The sequence below is a fragment of the Lutra lutra genome, chromosome 2 (genome assembly GCF_902655055.1).
Source record: "Lutra lutra chromosome 2, mLutLut1.2, whole genome shotgun sequence".
NCBI lineage: Eukaryota > Metazoa > Chordata > Mammalia > Carnivora > Mustelidae > Lutra > Lutra lutra.
The window spans coordinates 145,942,217-145,962,598 of record NC_062279.1 but is presented as its reverse complement, the minus strand read 5'-3'; the positions used below and the strand labels follow the sequence as shown (position 1 = coordinate 145,962,598).

Genomic DNA, 20,382 nt, shown 5'->3' with positions numbered 1-20,382 from the left:
CTAGGCTCGACCATAGAGCTGGAGGGTGGGTGGCCGAAGCAAGCCACTCCTCCTCATCCAACCCGGTAGCCAGTTCCAAAACAGGGGGGACGATGACAGATAGGATGGTTTCCAAAGAACCTTTCATTTGGGCTGTACTGACGTTCTGAGGCCATAAGCTGTCTCTGCTTCTGAGGCATGCAAGCAGTAAGCTGGACCAGCTCTATGGCATCAGGGGTAGAAGAGCCAATCGATGTGCATTTATTAAATGCGTGATGTGTGTTTGCCTGAGTGCCAGGTGAACCCAGGTCTGCACACCAGCTGGATGGCCTGAACAAGTTCTTAGCCCCTCTTATTAATTTCCTAGGATTGCTCAACAAAGTACACAAACATGGTGGCTTGAAACAATAGTTCACTCCCTTGAAGTTTTGGAGGCCAAATCAATATTGAGGTGTCTGCAGGACCGTGCTCCCTCGGGAGGTTCTAGGAGAGGGCCCTGCCTTGCCTCTTGGGCCTCTGGTGGCTCCAGGGTTCCTGGGCTTGTGGCCACTCCAATCTCTGCCTCCTCCCATGAACCTCTCTTCATCTCCCATCTCCCTCTCCTTTCTACTGTAAGGACATCAGTAATTAGAGTTAAGGGGGGGGGGCCTACAATTTATCTTGATGATTTTATCTGAAGATCCTTAATTATATCTGCAAAGACCCTATTTCCAAATAGGGTCCCATTCACAGGTGCTGGAGGTTAACACTTGGACCTGTCTTTTCAGGGGATACTATTCAAGCTGCCGTACCCCTTTGTGCCTCTACTTTTTCTTTTTTTTTAAATTAGCATATAATGTATTATATGCCCCAGGGGTACAGGTCTGTGAATCATCAGTCTTACACATTTCACAGCACTCACCATAGCACATACCCTCCCCAGTGTCCATCCCCTAGCCACTCTATCCCTTCCCCTCTCCAGCAACCCTCAGTTTGTTTCCTGAGAATAAGAGTCTCTTATGGTTTATCTCCCTTCCCGATCCCATCTTGTTTCATTTTTTCCCTCCCTTCCTCCCACAATTCCCCGCCCTGCCTCTCAAATGCCTCATATCAGAGAGATCATATGATTTTTGTCTTACTCTGATTGACTTATTTCATTTGGCATAATACCCCCTAGTTCCATCCATGTCATTGCAAATGGCAAGGTTTCATTTTTATGGCTGCACAGTATTCCATTCATTCTTCTTTATCCATTCATCTGTTGATGGACATCTAGGTTCTTTCCATAGTTTGTGCCTCTACTTTCTTATCTTAAAATGGAGATCATTTCAACACTTGTCTCATTGGGTTCTTAGGATGCTGGCGAGAGAGGTTATGTTCGTAAAACCCTCAGGAGAGTGTCCTTGGCTTCATGTGCTTCTCATTTAGTACTCTGAATATGTCTTTTCAGCCCTTTCTGGCTTGCCAGATCTCTGTGGACAGATCTGACATTATTCTCAGTTCCTCCCTCTGTACGTAAGAAATCTCTTCCCCCTAACTGCTTTTAAGATTGTTGCCTTGGATGTAAGACTGCAAATTGTACTATTAAATATTGGGAGGTTGGTCTGTTCTCATTGATCTTGGGAGGGGTCCTCGCTGCCTCTTGGACATGAGTGTTTGGAACTTCTCAAGTAAAATTTGTTCAAATATGTTTTCAAGAACTCTCTCTCCACCCCCTCAGGGATCCCAATAATTCTGACATTGGAACGTTTCATGATATTGTTAATCTCTCTCAGTCCAATCTCTTGGGCCTTAAGTTGTTTTTCCCAGGCCTCCTCGATTTCCTTCTTTTCTATTATCTTCTCTTCTAGCTCACTGATTTGTTCTTCTGCCTCGTTTACCCTGGCAGTGAGAGGATCCGGTTTAGACTGCATTTCATCAAGATAAGCAAAGGAAACAGTCAACAAAACTAAAAGGCAACCCATGGAATGTGAGAAGATATTTGCAAATGCCAGTACAGATAAAAGGCTGGTATCCAAGATCTATAAAGAACTTCTCAACTCAACACCCAAAAAACAAATAAGTCAAAAACTGAGCAGAAGACCTGAACAGACACTTCTCCAAAGAAGACATATGAATGGCTAATAGACACATGAAAAAATGTTCATCATCATTAGCCATCAGGGAAATTCAAATAAAAGCCACATTGAGATACCACCCTACACCAGTTAGAATGGCAAAAAATGACAAGGCAGGAAACAACAAGTGTTGGAGAGGATGTGGAGAAAGGGGAACCCTCTTACACTGTTGGTTGGAATGCAAGTTGGTGCAGCCACTTTGGAAAACAGTGTGGAGGTCCCTAAAAATGTTAAAAATAGAACTACCTATGACCCAGCAATTGCACTACTGGGTATTTACCCTGAAGACACAGATGTAGTGAAAAGAAGGGCCATCTGTACTCCAATGTTCATAGCAGCAATATCCACAATAACCAAACTGTGGGAAGAGCCAAGATGCCCTTCAGCAGATGAATGGATGAAGAAGATATGGTCCATATATACAATGGAAGATTACTCAGCCATCAGAAAGGATGAATACCCAACATTTGCATTGACATGGATGGGACTGGAGGAGATTATGCTGAGTGAAATAAGTCAAACAGAGAAAGATAATTATCATATGATTTTACTCATATTTGGAACATAAGGAATAGCACAGAAGACATTAGGGGAAGGGAGGGGAAAATGAAGGGGGCAATATCAGAGGGGGTGAGGAACCATGAAAGACTATGGACTCCAGGAAACAAACTGAGGGTTTCAGAGAGGAGGGGCATAGGGGGTTGGGTTAGCCTGGTGGTGGGTATTAAGGAGGGCACGTATTGCATGGAGAACTGGGTGTTATACATAAACAATGAATCATGGAACACTACATCAAAAACTATTGAAGTACTGTATGGTGACTAACATAACACCATAAAAAAATAAATAAATAAAATATTTTTAAAAAAGGAAAAAAACCCTCAGCAGGGAAAATGGACAACTCATTCATTCATTGACATGTGAGGGGATTCTCGTACCTGTCCTTGCAACTTACACCCACCTGATGCTCTTGCTTCTTTTTTTTTTTTTTTAATTTTATTTATTTATTTGACAGACAGAGATCACAAGTAGGCAGAGAGACAGGCAGAGAGAGAGGAAGGGAAGCAGGCTCCTGGCCAAGCAGAGAGCCCAATGTGGGGCTCAATCCCAGGACCCCGGGATCATGACCTGAGCCGAAGGCAGAGGCTTTAACCCACTGAGCCACCCAGGTGCCCCGATGCTCTTGCTTCTATGCACTATGATTCCGGACCACCAAAGTGGTCATTTTGGTGGCATATGGATTATGGCAAAAATGTTTTTCATATTCTGTCATCAGTCCCAAGTGTGTAGGGGAGGAAAGAATGTCACAGGCCACAGCTATTGGTCACTTGGTTGGTCATGACAGCCAGGATAATGGTGCTTGTGCCCTGAATTCCAAATGGGCTGGGGCTGCTGGGCATGACAAGGTTTTATGGGGAGCACCTCAGCACAAACAGCCATCCCTGCGCTCATGGGAACATTCCTGCTTCCTGTGCTGTCGGAGCATACGGGCTAGGCCAGGAGACAGCCATCCATACCCTGGGAATGCACAGACAGCACAATGCTCCAAAACTCTCAGCACAGAGGGAAGAGGGCAGGTACACAGACTGAGATGCAGGGAAGGAAGTCCCTCAAGATGGAAGCTCAGTTTCAGACTCACAGTGGGATCCAGGTGGGAGTGCTTGCTAAGAAATCAATTAGTTGCTCACAGGGTGCTTAATGAAAAGGTGAGATCACCACCTTTGACATCAAGCTGATCTACAATGGAAGGGTGGGGCAGACATCAAGAGGCTAAAAACGCACAACTCAGCATTTGGATGAAATTTACGATGGTCCCCAGACCTCTGGGTGATGGGGTGGATGGCTATGAGGCTAAAAGTGACCGAAGAGATCAGAATGCTCATTCTACTAATGAAAACCATGCCTAGATTTCTGGAGCACCCACTCCAGCCCAGCCAGGCAGGGGGCTGAGCCCTTGGCACATAATCTTTTATTTAATCCTGGTAACAGCCCAATGAAGAAACTCTTCTTATTATTCACACTTCATCAAACCAAGGCAAAGAGAAACTTATGTAACTTGTTAAACTCTGGTCCAGCCACACCGGCCTGCTTCCTGTTCCCCAGCGTAGCCCACTGGTTTCTCTCTAAGACTCAAATAACTGAAGGAGACATTCCTTCTAATTCCCAATCCTACCTCCCACTAATTTCAACTGAGTATCTTTGTGTACTTAAAGAAATATTAATATGAACTTTACTTCAAAAAAGGATTCTGTCCATGCACGAAGCACACCTCAGCTTGGCACTTCCTGGCTGTGTGACATCCTTCATCCCACTGTCTCTCTCTGAACTTCATCTGTAAAATGGGTCCGAGGCAAACATGACCGTGGGGGTTCTTGTGAAGAGGTTCTCAGTAGAACCCAAGGGAGAATGTGAGCTGTAAGATACAGAGCAAATGGGGAGTGTGGTCACAGGGCAGCTAGAGGCTGCGTCCAGCTTCTAACTCAAGAGCCCTGATTGGAGTGTGTGTGTCCTGCCTCGCCTGCGTCACCCAGCCTTCCCCGTTCCCATGCCTGCTGAATGCCAGTCTGAAAATTGAGCTGAAACATCTTTAATCACAATGTGTTGTGGTTCCAAGGGACAGATTTTGCCTGCTCTGACAACTTTAAGATGGAATTATGTCTGCAAGTTAATTTGCTGGAAAGGATCCACCTTTCACAAAATTTTCCTGGAAGCCAATACAAGCAATTAGAGCATGGACACACTCCTGGCCCAGGGATTTGGGGGTGGTGCAATGAGATTAATGCACATTCAGCACATTAGAGAACGTGAGGGCCAAGGGTCCCCCAGGACAAGCACAGTGCTCTGAAGAATCAGGGTCCATCACCCTGGGGCCTCCAGCCTTCACTTTTTGTTCGGCTGAGGTGAAATTCACAGAATTACCCATTATAAAGGAGCAACTCTGTAGCATTTAGTACATTCTCAATGTTATGTGACCGCCACCTCTCCCCCATTCCAGAACATTGTCATCTCTCCCAACGGACATCCACGAAGCAGTTACTCCCAATTTCCCCTCTCCCCCCGAGCTGGGCAACCCCTAATCTGCCTTCTGTCTCTGTGGCTATGCCTACCCTGGGAGTTTCATAGTAGATCCTACCTGTGCCAACCTAAGACTGTTTCCTGTGAGAGGCAGCAGGCTTCATGGGTTCTAAGCGTCCCCCATTATTGGGACACCTGACCCAGTTGGTGTTGGTGCCAAAGGCAGAGGGACATTTACAAGGTGTGGTTTCTTCATCTTAACTCAGACCTTACCCCACCTCTGTTCATGCTGACGGAGTCATGCCCCCCAAGTCCACCTCTTCCAGGGGACTTACCCTACCTCTGCCCTAGCAGACCCCCTCCCCCACACACTTGGAGCACCCCTACTCCCAGGGGACCACACCAGTGTTTCCTGTGATGCCCGCTTGTGGCTTACAGAGGGCAGGAGCCACATGGCACAGTGGACAGAGTCCTGGCTTTGCCCTCGGAGAGTCAGGTTCCTGCCCCCCCCACCCCCGTGTGCCCTCTCTGAGTGGTGGTGAGTGTAAACTGTGGCACGCAGTGACCTTCTCTCTGTCCTGTCTTTGGCAGCCCCAGAAGTGTTCCAGGTGTACGTGGACGGAGGCCCCGGTTACTCGTACCCTGTGGACTGGTGGTCCCTGGGTGTCACGGCCTACGAGCTGCTCCGGGGCTGGGTAAGATGTGCACCTGCTTGGGGGACACGGGGAGCCCTAGAAGTCGGGGGTCAGGTCAAATTGGACCAGGATGCTATTGGCTGGCCACCCGGCTAGGAAGGAGCCCACGTGAGGAGTCCAGGGCACTGGGTTTCAGTTCTGATGGCCCGTGTGCCTGAGGTCCCTGAGCATTAAAGCGTTCCAGAGTCAGCTTCTGGTCCAGCTGCCTCCTCCTGCTCGTGGGGAAATGGATGTTCATGGGGAAGGTCTTACATCAAGGTCAGCATCTAATCTGTGGCAGTTCAGACACCTTGGTATCGTGATTTCAAACACTGTCCTCTTTCGACCCACAACGCGGTGCGCCTGCCTGATTTTCCAGCTCAATTTGAAGCTCTTTAAATATAGGGACCATCCTTTTTTTGTTGGTTCTGTATCTTCCCCCAAATACATAGCTCGATGTCCCATAAAATGGGACATTCAGTGTGTACTTCCGTTTTTATTTCATTTCATTTAATAGCTGAGGATAACTAATGGCAACTAATCCCTCATTTTTACTTTAGTGGAAAGAATTATGACAAACTCATTCTGAGGCATTTTTCTTTGCACAAGTATTGTTGGAAAACAATGCCACTGAACCTTGGTTTCTTCTTGGTACAACGGGAATAAAAGCTTTCAGACTGTTTCTTGGAGCTAAAGTTGCCATGGGATCACTCTGACCCCAGACAGAGACCAAGGGTTTGCATGTCACTCACCTTGGCCACTCCACTTCCCAGTGCAGAGCCACAGGCTGCAATGTTCAGTGTCTCACAGTGATTTTTGCCCATGCACATTGAGGCCAGTGGAGGTGTACTCTTGGAGGGCGAGAGTCTCCTGTGCGGGTGATAAAGGGTGAGGAATGAAGGAATGAATGAATGGTAAGAGCAGTGTGTAAACCATCAAAGCCACGTGAGTGCAAATAATTATTATTTTTCATCCTGTAGTTTAAACAACTATCGTCTGCTCTTGGTCTCAATTATTTCTTCTAAATTCCTCAAAAGCGTAATTACTATACATGGTGTTTTAGAATAAAATATATATATATATACATATATGTATATACATATATGTATATATATATACACACACACGCGTACGTATATATATATGTGTGTGTGTACATATATATATATATGTATGTGTATATATATATATATATATATATATATATATTTAGTTTTCTCAGGCACTGAATGAAAACATTCATCTTTTCTTGGCTGGTTCCTTTGCCATCTGCGGTTTCATTGATACGCGCAGTCAGGAGGGAGTGTGACAGTCCCTAACATTAAAGGAACCAGAGGACATGGGCATCTGTCAGAGGCTGTTTATCTGATGTCCTCATTCCACTAGAAGTTGCCCCAAGCATGACTGGATGTTCACTAGCAGAAAGTACATTTTCTGTGTTAAATAAAAATCAATTGAGTCAATTTGAAGATCTAAAGGGCTTCATTCAATGATCCGTGAGTCCAGCAGCCCCCATCTGGCACATTGCAAGGTGCTCCAAGGAAGCCTACAAAATGGAAGCTTCTTCTAGGAGGGTGCGGTAAGATGTTATTAGCCAAAGAAGAAGATTCCCTCTGACAAAGAGCTTTCTAGGGGGAAAGGCAAGGTTTCTTCTCTTCAGATTATCTGTCTTTCCTCTCAGGGTGGAGAGGACCCAGGGGACAGGATCCCAGGCCAGGATTGAAAAATTCCTGACACACCAGTTAAGACTACGTTTTGGGGGGAGGTTGGACCTGCAATTAGGTTATGTATTAAGCCCTGGTTTGGGAACTCCTTCTAAGGGACAGCATTTTGGGGCCTGTGGGCTTTGTGCTTTTTTTTTTTTTTTTTTTTTAAACATCTGTCATTCCTAACGGGTCAGAACAGTCAAAGATGATAACTTGGCAAAAAGGCCCAAGGGTAGAGTGGTTCTTGCTGCTTCCAAAATAAATTGTTTAATTTTTAATGGGACAGGGTTTTCTATGAAGAGATCCAAATGCCACGTTCAAGGGAAGAAGGAGAAGCACGCAGTGGGACCAGGGACTCTGATGTAGTGACAGAGTGACGAATGAAAGGATGCCTGTTACATGGTCGCATAAACCTTTCTCACAAGTGTCTGGTCTGGCTTCGCCTTTGACAAGCTTATGCATACAGTTAATTCTAGGTTTTTTTATATATACAGGAAACAATCCCTCTTGGTTAAAAAACAAAGAAACAAAAAACTATATACCGAGATGCATTCCTGCTTATCTCTGGGGTGTGGAAATGGCTGTCTTTTCAAAACCCCAGAATTCTTCCATCGTGTCAGTGACAGCATCCCTGACAAGTGGTCATCCACACCTGTTTGTTCCTTGAGTCCCTCAAAATCCAGGGAGCTTCTTACCTCCCAAAGATGAGAGCCATCATGGGAATTTTCCAGTGTGTGTTCTAAGATCTTAGAGTTGGAAAGAGTTAGAAGGGGTAAGATCAGGACAGTCCTCTGGCTAGGGACCCAGGGATACTCTAGTCTGGTAAACAGCCATCTCTTCCCACATGTTCTGTAGGGAGAGAAGAGGAATCAAGTGTCATCAATGGGCTTAAAAATCTCAACACAGAATCCCATGGCTTGGGTGGATCCTATAGGCTGGACCAGGGACATAAGTAGGATCTCTCTGCCCAAAGTAGACTCTTAGTCCTCATCCCACACACCTGCTGAGTGAAAGAAAGAGACTCAAGACTGTGACCACCTTCCCTCCCCACCCCCTTAGTTCCCTGTGAAAGCACAGGTCCCTTGGTCTCTCTGAACTTCGACCACACCCTCTGATTAGAGAGGAGAGGTTTCCGGCCATAGACCCAGAGAAGGGCCTTAGGGACCTCAGCACAGCCGTTGTCCCCCTCCCGTCTGCCAGGCTCCAGATGGCATCCCTGGCAGGTGCTCACCCACCTGTTCACTGGTTCCCTTCAGCATCCAGGGAGCTCCTTACCTCCGGGAAGAACCTGTTCTCTTTTTTGACTGCTTGAATGGCGAGAAGGTGTTTCCTCTCACTCAACCGAAAGCTGCCTCCTTATTACAAAGGGGATCTTAGAGGACTTCACAGGGTCAAATCCTGGTTCTACCAAGTGCCTCATCAGTGATGTTAACCGAAGCTGAGAAATAGATCGAGTGCTCAGAATCCTCATCTGTTAATAGGGGGAAAATTAATAATATCCACCCAACAGGATTGCTTTGAGAATTAAGCCATTGCTACGGTGCTGATTACCCAGCACATGCCTGATCAATGTCAGCAAGCCTTCAGTCCTCACTGTGATTTCTGCCCCCGGGGGCCTCCCAGCAAGCCTGCATCCTCTCTGACTTAGCACCTTACCACGCTGGAGCCAGGCATGGCCTCATCTGAGCCCCAGCTTCCTCCGTCATGAAATGGGGATTATGAGGCCAATGCACAGGGCCATCATGGGGATGGTGAGAAAACGAGCAGAGCCCATGCAGCGTCCAACATGCATGTTAACAATGCTCCTGGCGATGACTCTGAGACAGGGCCATGCAGACAAAGTGCTAGTGACCTGCTCAGAGGAGCGTGGAGAACACCTGAGGGAACAGGTTAGCCTGGGTCCCAGAGGAGCTGCTAGAGGGAATAGCATGAGAACAGGTGGGGAAGAGCCACAGAGGCGGACACAGCAAGAATTTCTGACCATAGAGCAGTCAGGGCACGGTCAGGGGCAGTCTGTAGAAGTCCCTGAGGTCAGCTGGAGACACTCGGGTTTGCCAGGTAGGCAATGTGGTGCTGTCCGTGGACATGGTTGCATGGTGGACGAGTGGGCATGTGTCCTTTGCAGTCACACGTTTCCAGGCTCCCATCCTGGCTTTGCTGACATTCATTCGGGCCCCCATCCTGGCTTTACCACATAGTCTCTGAATGATCTGGGGGTGAGCCCATGTCTCATCTACCAAGTGGGGGGATGGGATTTCAGGCCCAAAGCACAGGGCTCCCCGACTTTGGCGCTGTGGACACATGGGGCTGGGGAATGCTTTGTGCCAGGGCTGCTGTGTGTAGTGCGGAATGTTAGCCACATCCCTGGTCTCTCCCTCCCAGATGCCAGCAGAAATCTCCCGCCACTGGGTTACGGCGACCAGAAAATATCTCCCGACATCGTCCAATATGCCCTGGGGCCAAAATGTCCCTGCTTGTGAACCGCTGCCAGAGAGGAACCAAAAGGACTAAATGAGATCTGAATGCATGCTCGTGGCACATGGCATTGCACAGTGGGCTCTCGGTGTGGACAAAGAATGGAGACCCAAACCCCCACCTATGGCGGCCTGAAGCCTTGCACCTCTCTGCTTCTCCCCAGCCCCCTCCCTGACCTTGCCTTTGACCCCAGGGAGCTTATCTCTTTGTGGTCTCATAGACAGAGAAGGTCGGGGGTGCAGAGAGGTGTATGTAAAGAGGGAGGGTATATGGAGCTCTCGGAGAACTAGATCTACCCCCTTGGATGGGCTCACCCGCAGAGCGGAACAGGGAGTGTAATGGTAACGGTGTGCAAAGCTGATGGAAGGAGAGAGGCGGTCCTTGAGCTGAACACTGACTTCTGGTCCCTTGGTAAAGCAGACAGAGAGCAGTATGCCAGCAGTCAGGACCTGGGAGGAAGCAGACTCTGTTACCTCACTCTTTGGGTTTTCTGTCTCCATTGAGGTCAGGGAAAGAGCACATGGGTTGTTCTGTGGTTTTCAGGCTGTGTTTCATGGACCTCTAGGACCCAGCAGAAGTGGCTGAACAGTTCTAGGGTTTGCAGAATGCTACTTCTGGCTTTGGAGACTTCATAGCCCGAGGAAGCGTTCTTCACTTTCATCTGTTCCGTGTTTGGGGTTTGGAGTAAAAAGGTTTTTGGGGAAAAAACACTGGATTAGATGGTCCCCAAAGCCCAGCTCAGCTCTAACAGTTCAAATAACAAGTCTATAGCAATTCTCCTCCCCTCTCTTTGATTTCTCTTTAAATTGGCATTTTTTGTAAACTGAGTGTCCCAGAAGAGAGACCCGCCTGCATTCCATAATGAGGATATTGGTGCCCTGCTGCTAAAAGCACTTTCCCCAGAAGTACATGTAATTACCTTAGAAATGTCACTTGCTTTTCTGAGTCAACACATCCTAAGGCCAATGCATGAGAACCAAGCTTCAGTAAATTCTTTTCCGGAACAGGTGAAATAGTGATCTCGGGTTTGCTGATATTCTTATAGAATTCTCTGCAGCTACCCATACGGACGAAGGCTGAGAAGGCAAGCTGCAAAGCGTATCCCATGCCTGGTGTTCCCAGCTTCTCTGTGAATATATTTAACTGCTGTGTTGGCCTTGTGGCTTATCAGGGTTACCGTAATGATTACCACCATTACTCTTAGTGGTCTGGTTCCTTCCAGAAGCAGAGAGGATAGAGCTAGAGCATGGCAGGTTTGGAAAGTGGATGGAAAAGCAGATTGATGGATGCCTTGAGGCAACCAAGAAGGAGCAGCAGAATGCAATGTGAATGACGAGAAAAGCCTTCCCATTTGTCGCTGGCTGGTTCTCCAGCCAGGTGCTCGGCCAGGTGGGCACTGGTGGTGTCAGAGAAATAGTAGGGACAGAGAACCTGCATCTCTGTGGGATGGGGCAAGGTCCCCATTTGTCCCGACTTCTAAAATGAGGAGGTGAGACTGCTTCATCTCTCAAGGTCCTCCTGCCTCCAGCAGCTGGGTTTCCAGGTACAGCTGGGACAGAATGGGAGGAATGGTCTCCCCAGAGGAAGAAACTTGGGAAAAAGCGATCTGGAAGAGTCCAGAAACTGACGTCTCCACTCTCCCTGTTCACTCCTGTTATTTCTAATCATGGTAGCTGTTACTGGTGAAGTCAGAGGGGTCCTGCAAAGGCAGAGGCAGGCAGCAGCCTCAGGAGGAAACTCTAAAGTCTTCATTACTGGAACCATATTCTCCGCCTCTCATGACATTGGAAGAAAATGTTTGAAGGCATTTGCAAAGAATGTTAACATATCTAGTTAGCTGGCATTTCCAGGGAGCCCACAGGATTTGGCTTTGCTCTGCAGATTATAGGGCAAAAGGGGGAGTTCCCAATTCGATTGATACATGAAAGAGGAGGCAGCCAGTCAGGAAAAGATCCCTTCTGGGTGGGTGCATCGGAAGGCACAGTGCACTTCCACAGGCAGACGTCTTTCCCAGGGGAGCCCCATTTGCCGAAGATAAAGATTCTCCTCCGTTCCAGGGAATCATCACCCACCCAGGGCTCAGGACACACTCACCTCCTTATATGGCACCTCCTATTTGCAGCAACCCTCTGGGAAGCCACTTTCCACAAGGTTGGAGCCCATGCATTATGAAGCACATGAGCCCAGTACAGGCTCTGGCCCCCTGCAGGTGTCCAGTCAGTGTTTGTGGATGGATGGACTCATCATGTTTGCCCTCGTGTGCTGCTGGATGGCTGAGGCTGCTTGAGACCCTGAGAACACAGGAATGAGCACCATCCAAGCCCGCCTTCGGGGAATTCATAACTGATAATCAGGTTCTCCTGGACAACTATGAACCCATTGCTCTTGGTTTCTCTAGTTGGTGGAACACATGTGCTCCATAAGTGACTGCCTATTCCAGCCCTGAGCCATTTGACTGTGATGCAAACTTCAAAGCATCTTAGCCCATGAAGCTGGGTGGAGGGTGAAGAGGTGGAGTGAACTCTGTGGGCGGGGGGCAGGTGAAAGCTCAGACACTGTCCAATCTCTGTACCCAAGGTCCCATCCCAAGTTCCGAGAGGTTCTTAGAAGCAAAACAAACAAACAAACAAAAAAACCATGCCCAGACAATGTTGCAAAAATGCATCAGGAGGTTTAATGCTCTGCCAACCTGGGCGGGTGGAGAGCAGAGTTATGCATTCTCGCGGTGGGGGAGAGAGTGGCATGTAGAAGCCCAGCCTCCCGCCATCCATCCACCCCACCAGACCCAGACTTTGGTGAATCCAGCCCTGTGTACTCCCAGCTGGTTCAGCCAGTGCTGGGAAATGTGATATGAGGACCACCAGCAGGTAGGGACTGTGACTGGAGGTGATGCTCGGTGTCTAGTGGATGGTGAGAGCCACCACACCCACAAGCCTGGAGCAGGGACTCCGGAGTTAGGCTGTTGGGCATAGATCCCGCCTCCGCCACTTACCGGCTATGTGACCTTGCCAAGTTCATTTAACCTCCTGTGGCCGCAACAGAGCACCCACCTGCTGGGTTCTGGGACCACCCTACCAGCCTGGTCCCTGTTGGCACATGGGGAGGGGCCACGTGCTCTGTGCTGAAAGAGGAACATCCACTGTTACATGAAGGGAAAGCATAAACCACCCCCTCGTCTACACAGTTTTAACCACATGGGCGGTGTCCTCCAATGGCTTCTCTCTGATCCCTTGTCTGGTCCTTTGGTTGCAGAGACCGTATGAAATCCACTCGGCTACACCCATCGACGAGATCCTCAACATGTTCAAGGTGGAGCGCGTCCACTACTCCTCCACGTGGTGCAAGGGCATGGTGGCCCTGCTGAAGAAGGTAAGGGACAGCCACATCTGCAACAACAGAGCCCCCTGGCTCTTTTCACTCCACTACAAACCCTAATAAATAGTTATACTTAACCATACAGCTCTTTAAAATTGTTGCCACAAATGGTCTTTCCAGTTGCTGAACTTTAGGACACGGGAACTCTCCTGACTTTTCTCCAGGAACTCGAATCGGCTAGAATAAAGCAGTGGTTCTCCAAGTGTGTCCCCTGGGCCAGCAGCGGCACCAGCAGCACCATTGGGGAGCTTGTTGGAAATGCAGATTCCTGGGCTCCACCCAGAACTTCTGACTCAGAAACTTTTGCTATCAGCTCCCAGGTGGTTCTGAAGCCCGCTCGAGTTTGGCACAGACAGGAGATGGTGCCCTCCTTTGGAGGCTGGTGTTTAGCTTCCTGCCTTGGGATCCCCCAAGATGCTCAGGGTGGATGGAGGGCAGCAGGTGGTTGGGACCCCATCATTTGTAGAAGGACGGTGGTAACAGCAGCCAGCGGTGCTTGAGGGAATGTCGTGCTCTGGGACATGTACTGGTTCTTCGTAGTCCTCACAATCCTGGGAGCCTATATTACAGGTGGGAACACAGAGGCTCAGGAAGACGAAGTCCTTCTGTGGCTCCACAGGGCTATCTGTGGGCAGAAGTGAGGTTTGAATCCAGGCTCTCCCAGCTCCAGATGCCAACTCTTCTTCCCCACACCGCTGTCCATGAGAGTCAGTACTTGATTCTTAGAAGTCAGGGGTCCTTAGAACCCCCTGCCGACTACAATCACCTGGATGCCCTATGCCCGTGCCAGTGCCTACACCACCTGCCCCTACACCCAGGAGAACCGCTTCTCAGAGCAGGGAACTCCCATGGGGCACTGGAGTGTGATCTCTGTTTAAATCTGCACCTGGCACTTTGGGGCAGCCCCTAGGAGGAGGCTGCCAAGACCAGCAGATAGGACCTTGCCAGGTGTCCTCACGTGGCATGACCACAGCCTGCTCACTGGGCACATCTGGGAGATTTCTGCAGTGTTGGGGGCTGAGGGGCGGGGAGCAAACTGGCAGGGGGGCTCTGACTTCCAGCTCCCACCTACTGGCAGCTGGGTGCCACACACCCCTTAGTGTTGACCAGGTCCTCACCAATCCCCTTGGGTTCCATCTTAATCACGCACTGGAAATGGAAGAGTTGCCTTTGCCCTTCCTGTTCTGGAGGAGGGAACAGGTGCACACCCTGCAGCAGCCTGCCTGAGACCTTACAGCTGGGCTAGGGATGGGGGTAGACAGGGAGAGGTAGCAGGCCTGGGTCAAGGGTCCCTGTCTCTACCTGTTAACCCAGGTGTTCTTCATGTTAGACAAGCCAGTATGTATTTGAAAAGCTGAAAGCCTCATTTGGGTACAAGGTGGGACTCTGTGGCTGCTTTTTATACTGCCCCGTCCTGTATTTGCAGAAATTCTATTTGTGGAGAAGTTAAAAATTATACCCTTGGCTACAAATGAGGCCACTCTGTCAGGCCACAGAAGTCACCACAAAGCTGTCCAGGGATAAATTTTATTACACTTTCGAACATCCATTACCAGGCTGACAGTCTCAAGATGAGGTGGCTAATTCTTTTTATATTTAATTAGAAGCCTCTGCAGACATCAGCGAGAGTGGCATGTCACGGGCGCTAGTCCCCAAGGACAGCGCGGTGGCTGAAAATCCAGGTCCTGCCACAGAGCTCCTTTCTGGGTGACCATCTGGAAGCAGCCTGCCCTCCAGGTTCCTCTCTGGTGACAAAGGGATGAGTATAGGAGACACTTTTGGCAATGGCAACCCAGAGCACAGCATTAATGGAGCATAAAAACAGAGGCACCTTCATTTTTGCTAGATTTCTACCTTCAGAGTCCCCGTTGACCTCAGCAGGGCACCTGGCTTGTGCAAGCATGTTTGCTGTCTGCCTGCAGCTCCTGACCAAGGATCCCGAGAGCCGCCTGTCCAGCCTCGGTGATGTTCAGAGCGCGCCCTACTTGTCCGACATGAACTGGGATGCAGTGTTCGAGAAGGCACTGACGCCCGGCTTTGTGCCTAATGTGAGTGGGGGTCTCGTCCAATGGCATGCCATCCCTCTGCAGGGTCCCTTGCCCTGCTCTAGAGGAAGATCCTGAGGCTGGCCAGGGAGGCCTCTGCTGGCCATGGCCGCAAGAGCCCCCAAAGGGCTCCCATTACGCCGAGACTGAGTGTGGATTTGGACCTTATTTCCAAGATTCCACCTGGGAGGCTTCTCTCCTTGTAGGTTTTCGTGGGCACAGAGCCTCCCTTCTTTTATTGAATCACACCCACTGTGCGCACAGGTCCAGGCACTTGGGGGGAGAATCACACCTACTGTGTGCATCCACCCACCCATTCATCCACACGCCCAGGGACACAGCCGGCGTGGCCTCACGGAGTGCCTACATGGGCAGGCACCACGTGTGACTCGAGGTGAAGCCCTGTAAAGAAAACGGTCTTGGTGCCCGTTGTCAGGGAGCTTACGGACGAGAGCAGGCCCCCTCAACCGTGCTACAGTCAGTTGACGTTAGAGCCAGATGATTCTTCAGTGGGGGCCTGACCTGCCCATCAGGGACTGTTCAGCCATGTCCCTAAACTCTGCCCACAGAGTGTTAGTAGCCCTCCCCGGCTGTGACAGCCAAAACCATCTCCAGACATTGCCAAGCACCCCTGGGGACAGCTGCCCCTGTTGACAACCAGTGGGCTAGGAATTTTGTACAAACAACAAGCCAATCAACATACAAAGGCACCTATAGAGACCCAGGGCTGAGTCCTGTAGGGGACCACAGGCTGTCCAACCCCGGGGGGCCCAGGCCATAGAGACTTGGGTTCACTCCCGCCTCTGTGACCTCAGGTGTGCTCCAGAAGGGCTTCTTCACCTGGACTGGGGAGACGAGAGAAACCACCCCCCTCCCACAGAGCTTGGGAAGAATAAATGCCAAAAGGCCTCCAAAGACTCAGAGCAGGACCTGGTACTCAGTGATCCCTCATTAAATACCACCCTGGTAATGTCTGTTTTAATGAATAAGCCTGCTGGAGTTCTGGACTCCCTTGCTTGGCTTGCCCCAGAACGCATGCTCTGGATATGCCAGAGAAATATGCTAGCCTCCTTGATGGTCCTTGTCTGCTCCTCTCAGGCCATGGAGATGAAACCCAGGGATCTCCACGCAGTCCTTTGTATGGAACACAGATTGCCTAAAACAGTCTCCCCATGGCCAGGGCTGAGCCTTCCCCAAGACTGTGTGCCAGACGCCTGCGTGATCCTTGGGGCCAAAGGATGTTGTGTCCATCAGCCTTTGGTAGCCCGCACCTGCTGCTCTTCCCCAAGCCCACCCAAATACACTTATCCATCCTCACGTGCACACTCACACTCGTGCACACTTCTACACAAACATGAGCAGGGGACCCCTGCTTCAGCCATACTAAGTGACTGCCCTCTGTCCACATTGTTTCTTAGCCGTGTACCTGCACACATGCTGCTTCCTCCGCTGGGGATGCCCTTCCTCTCCTTGTCCCCTGGCATCTCCTGTCCCTCCTCCGAGACAGCTTCAAACCCAGTGACTGACCCATTTGAGGGTCTCAGTAACTGCCTTCTGGAAGGGAGGCAAACTTAAGCATTGCTTCTGATGGGACACGCCCCAGGCCAGCCCCCCCCACCTCCTTACCTGGAGTGAATCGCAGCCTCTCTGGCCCTGCACTGGACAGGTACGTAGATCTACGTGAGCAGTTAATGCCATTCTGGTACAGGGCATCTGCCATCCCCCCTTCTGGAGGCCAGAGCCCATGTAGCTGGGGCTGGCCTCTGCCTGAGAAAGACCCCAGAACAACGGATGGAGCTTGGAGGCACTAGAAGTTCTTGATGTGTGATTGTCACACAGATATAAAAGGGTGAACGATCATGGTCTAACGGGACTGAGTGTTCTGCAAGCCAGACGTTATTCTGAAATTCCACGTACATTATCTCATACAAACTTTACAAATACTACCTATGAGAATTTGTTCTCGTAGGTAGTATTCTCAGATCGAGTAACTTGCCCATGATTGCTCAGTGAGAAATTGACCTCAGGAAGTCTATATCCAGAGTCTGTATTGGAATGACTGAGTGAGTGAGTGAGTGAGTGAGTGAGTGAGTGAATGAGTGGATGGCAGATGAATCAGGCCAGTAAAGACTTGGACCAGCTCTTTGGAAGAGGTTCCCATGGACCTCAAGACCGTGGATGGCATAACCACGAAGCTGTATTGCCATAAGGGACTGGCATCCCTAGCTGAGTATTGGGATGGACCACGGCCACCTGGCAACTTGGGCCCACAGTCCAGAAGTCAGGTGGACAGAATTCCTCCTGACCAAAGTGGGTGGAGCCCAGCCTGCTCCAGCTGAGGGCTGAGGCAGCCAGCATGAGGAACTGGGTGGATTATGGTCAGAAATGGCATTTTAAATTATTAAAAATGATAGTTATAGAAAAAAGAGTCATAAACTTCGATTATGCATGTGATAAAATAAGTGAATAAGTCACACTGGGTAACTGAACTCAGCCTGGCAAAGTGACCCTTCGCAGGAAGGAGACTGAGGAGCCCCCTGATTGTTAACAGGGGTATGGGGGGGCTGTGGGGGGATACAGGGATGAATGAGTGAGGTCTGCAGCAAGAATGTAAATGTGTTGCTTCTCCTCACAGGAAAAAAAAAAAAAAAACACGTTAGCTGGGTATCCCACTGTAGCAGTTAATCATTATGTGTTGAATGAATGAATGAATGAATGAAGGCACGTCCAAGGATGGGTGGAACCAAGACAGACCTAGTCTGCCTCTCCACTTGCTTTCAGAAAGGGAGACTGAATTGTGATCCCACATTTGAACTTGAAGAAATGATCCTCGAATCCAAGCCGCTTCACAAGAAGAAGAAGAGGTTGGCGAAGAACAGGTCCAAAGATGGCACGAAGGACGGCTGTCCTCTGGTGAGCGGGGTCTCAGGAGCGGACCCCAGGAGGGGAGGAGGCCTAGACGCCAGGGAACGGGAAGGAGCGAGCCTGCTTTTTAGGCAGGTGGAGGCATGTCCCTTGGCCTCTCCACACACCTTCATTTGCAGTCAGTAAAGTGGCTCAATCGAAGGTGTGGTTTTACAGCACGAGACCCGCTGCAGGTGCACATGTATGTCCGTCCGCACCATTCACGTGGCTGTGAGTCCTAGTGCGGGAGCCTCGTGTGTCTCTGAGCAGAGTGGAAGAAAGCCTGCCATGCAGGGGTCACCACGCCATACTGGACAGTCCTGGGTGCCCTCTGGAAAGACTGTGCTATAGAGTCACCCGAGATTGGGGAGGGGAGGCAACTTTCGTGGGTCCTGTGGAGAGTTCAAGCCACCAGAATGCGTTCTGTCACAATTCTGGAGGCCAGAGTTCAAGATGCAGGTATGGGCTGAGCACCACTCTCTCCAAAGGCTTTGGGGAGGGTCCTTCCCTCTCTCTCCCACTTCCAGTGGGGCCAGCGGTCGTTGACCCCTTCCTTGGCTTGCAGCTGCTTCCTCCCCTACATGCCTCCTTCCCGGTGGTGCTCTCCTGTCTGTGTCCTTGGGCCTTCGCAAGGCATTCTTCTAAGGACACCAGCTATTGGTTGGGGGCCCATCCTCCTCTTGTAGGACTTCAAAGACCCTGTTTCCAGATAAGGTCCCATTCACCATTAGGAAGGCTTGGGACTTCAACACATCTGGTTTTTTGTTTGTTTGTTTGTTTTATGATTTTATTTATTTATTTTAGAGAGTGCTGGTGAGGAGGAGCAGTGGGGAAGGGAGTGGGAGAGGGAGAAAGACTCTGATGCAGAGCAGACTCCTTGCTCACCAGGGAGCTGGACTCAGGGCTCAATCCCACAACCTGTGAGATGATGACCTGAGCCCAGACCAAGCGCCGGACACTTAAAGGACGGAGCCAACCAAATGCCCCTTAACACATCTTTTTAAGGGGCATGATTAACCCAAAACTGCCTGTTTCCCCTTTAAAAGTTTTAAAATTCTATTTTACATCCATATTGGTATGAAGATGAAGATAGCTTTCGATGTGAAAGGTTCTTTTTTTTTTCTCCTAAGTTTAAAAGAAATCTAAACATCTGTGTAGCCTTTAAAACTAGAGCTGGCCTGGAGACACCTGCAGGTGTGCTGACAAGGGCGGCCGAGGGTGGACGGGGCTCTGAACAGGTGCAGGGTGTCCATGTGGCATTCAGGCAGCCTCTGGGACATGTGTCACAGAGCACTTGTCCTCAGCATCTGTTCTTGAAGAGGACGAGCACCTATGCAGGGTCGTCTTGACATTCTCCTCCCTGCCCATCTCACTTCTTAATTGGGCCAAATGAATATTCCAGCAATCAGGAAACCAACTTCATGATTTCCAACCCATGTTCCATTCCAACATGACTTCTAAGATTGATTTAATGGCTTAAAATTGTGGCAAACATCTTCATCTGCCAGGCTCCCCTTACAGCCACCCATACCATCAGGGCTGGTCCAGCCACGTAGCTCACCCCTGGCCCCAAGCAGCTGCAGTCCCATTTAGGTCCAGCTTTGTTCATCGTCACTCCTCGGCCATGCCCCCCTGGAGGGTGCTCCATCATTTACGTTTGCCTCTCTGCTCTTTGGCAGAATGGACACCTCCAGCAGTGCTTGGAGACCGTACGGAAGGAATTCATCATATTCAACAGAGAGAAGTAAGTTCTCCACCAGCATCTGCTGTACAGAGCCCCCCACCCCTGACCAGATGGCAGCAGGTCTCCCTGGGAGAATGGTGGTCCCTGGCCCCGCGGCAAAGCCATCCATGGTGCAGGAAGGGAAGCAGCAGGTGGCCCCGTGCTGTGATCCTGCCTCCGTCATGTGAGCCAGGCACTAACTTCAGCTCCCTGGGCCTCAGGGTCTTCATGTGAAGTGGAGTAGCCATGGCAGGACCGGGCCAGTGCACCGGAATGCTGATGTAGCAGGGCAGGCTCACAGAGGGCTCGGTGCTCGAGGTCCGGATGGAAACTGCCCAGGGTCCACCCCTGCCAGACTGAGTGTGACCGTGTGGGACGGGATGGCTCAGT

General features: G+C 49.9%; 1 protein-coding gene across 6 annotated transcripts in view; it reads left to right on the top strand.

Annotated features, from left to right (window-relative positions):
- Positions 1-20,382, top strand: part of STK32B (serine/threonine kinase 32B) — a 412,641-nt gene that overhangs the window by 371,348 nt on the left and 20,911 nt on the right. For 5 of the 6 annotated variants that reach the window (XM_047718857.1, XM_047718856.1, XM_047718858.1 and 2 more), the window contains 5 exons: positions 5,682-5,785; positions 13,198-13,314; positions 15,243-15,368; positions 18,147-18,278; positions 19,949-20,013. In XM_047718857.1, coding sequence (XP_047574813.1) covers positions 5,682-5,785; positions 13,198-13,314; positions 15,243-15,368; positions 18,147-18,278; positions 19,949-20,013 — 544 coding nt within the window. The remainder of the gene's footprint in view (positions 1-5,681; positions 5,786-13,197; positions 13,315-15,242; positions 15,369-18,146; positions 18,279-19,948; positions 20,014-20,382) is intronic. The other variant, XM_047718860.1, reaches the window with a different exon arrangement.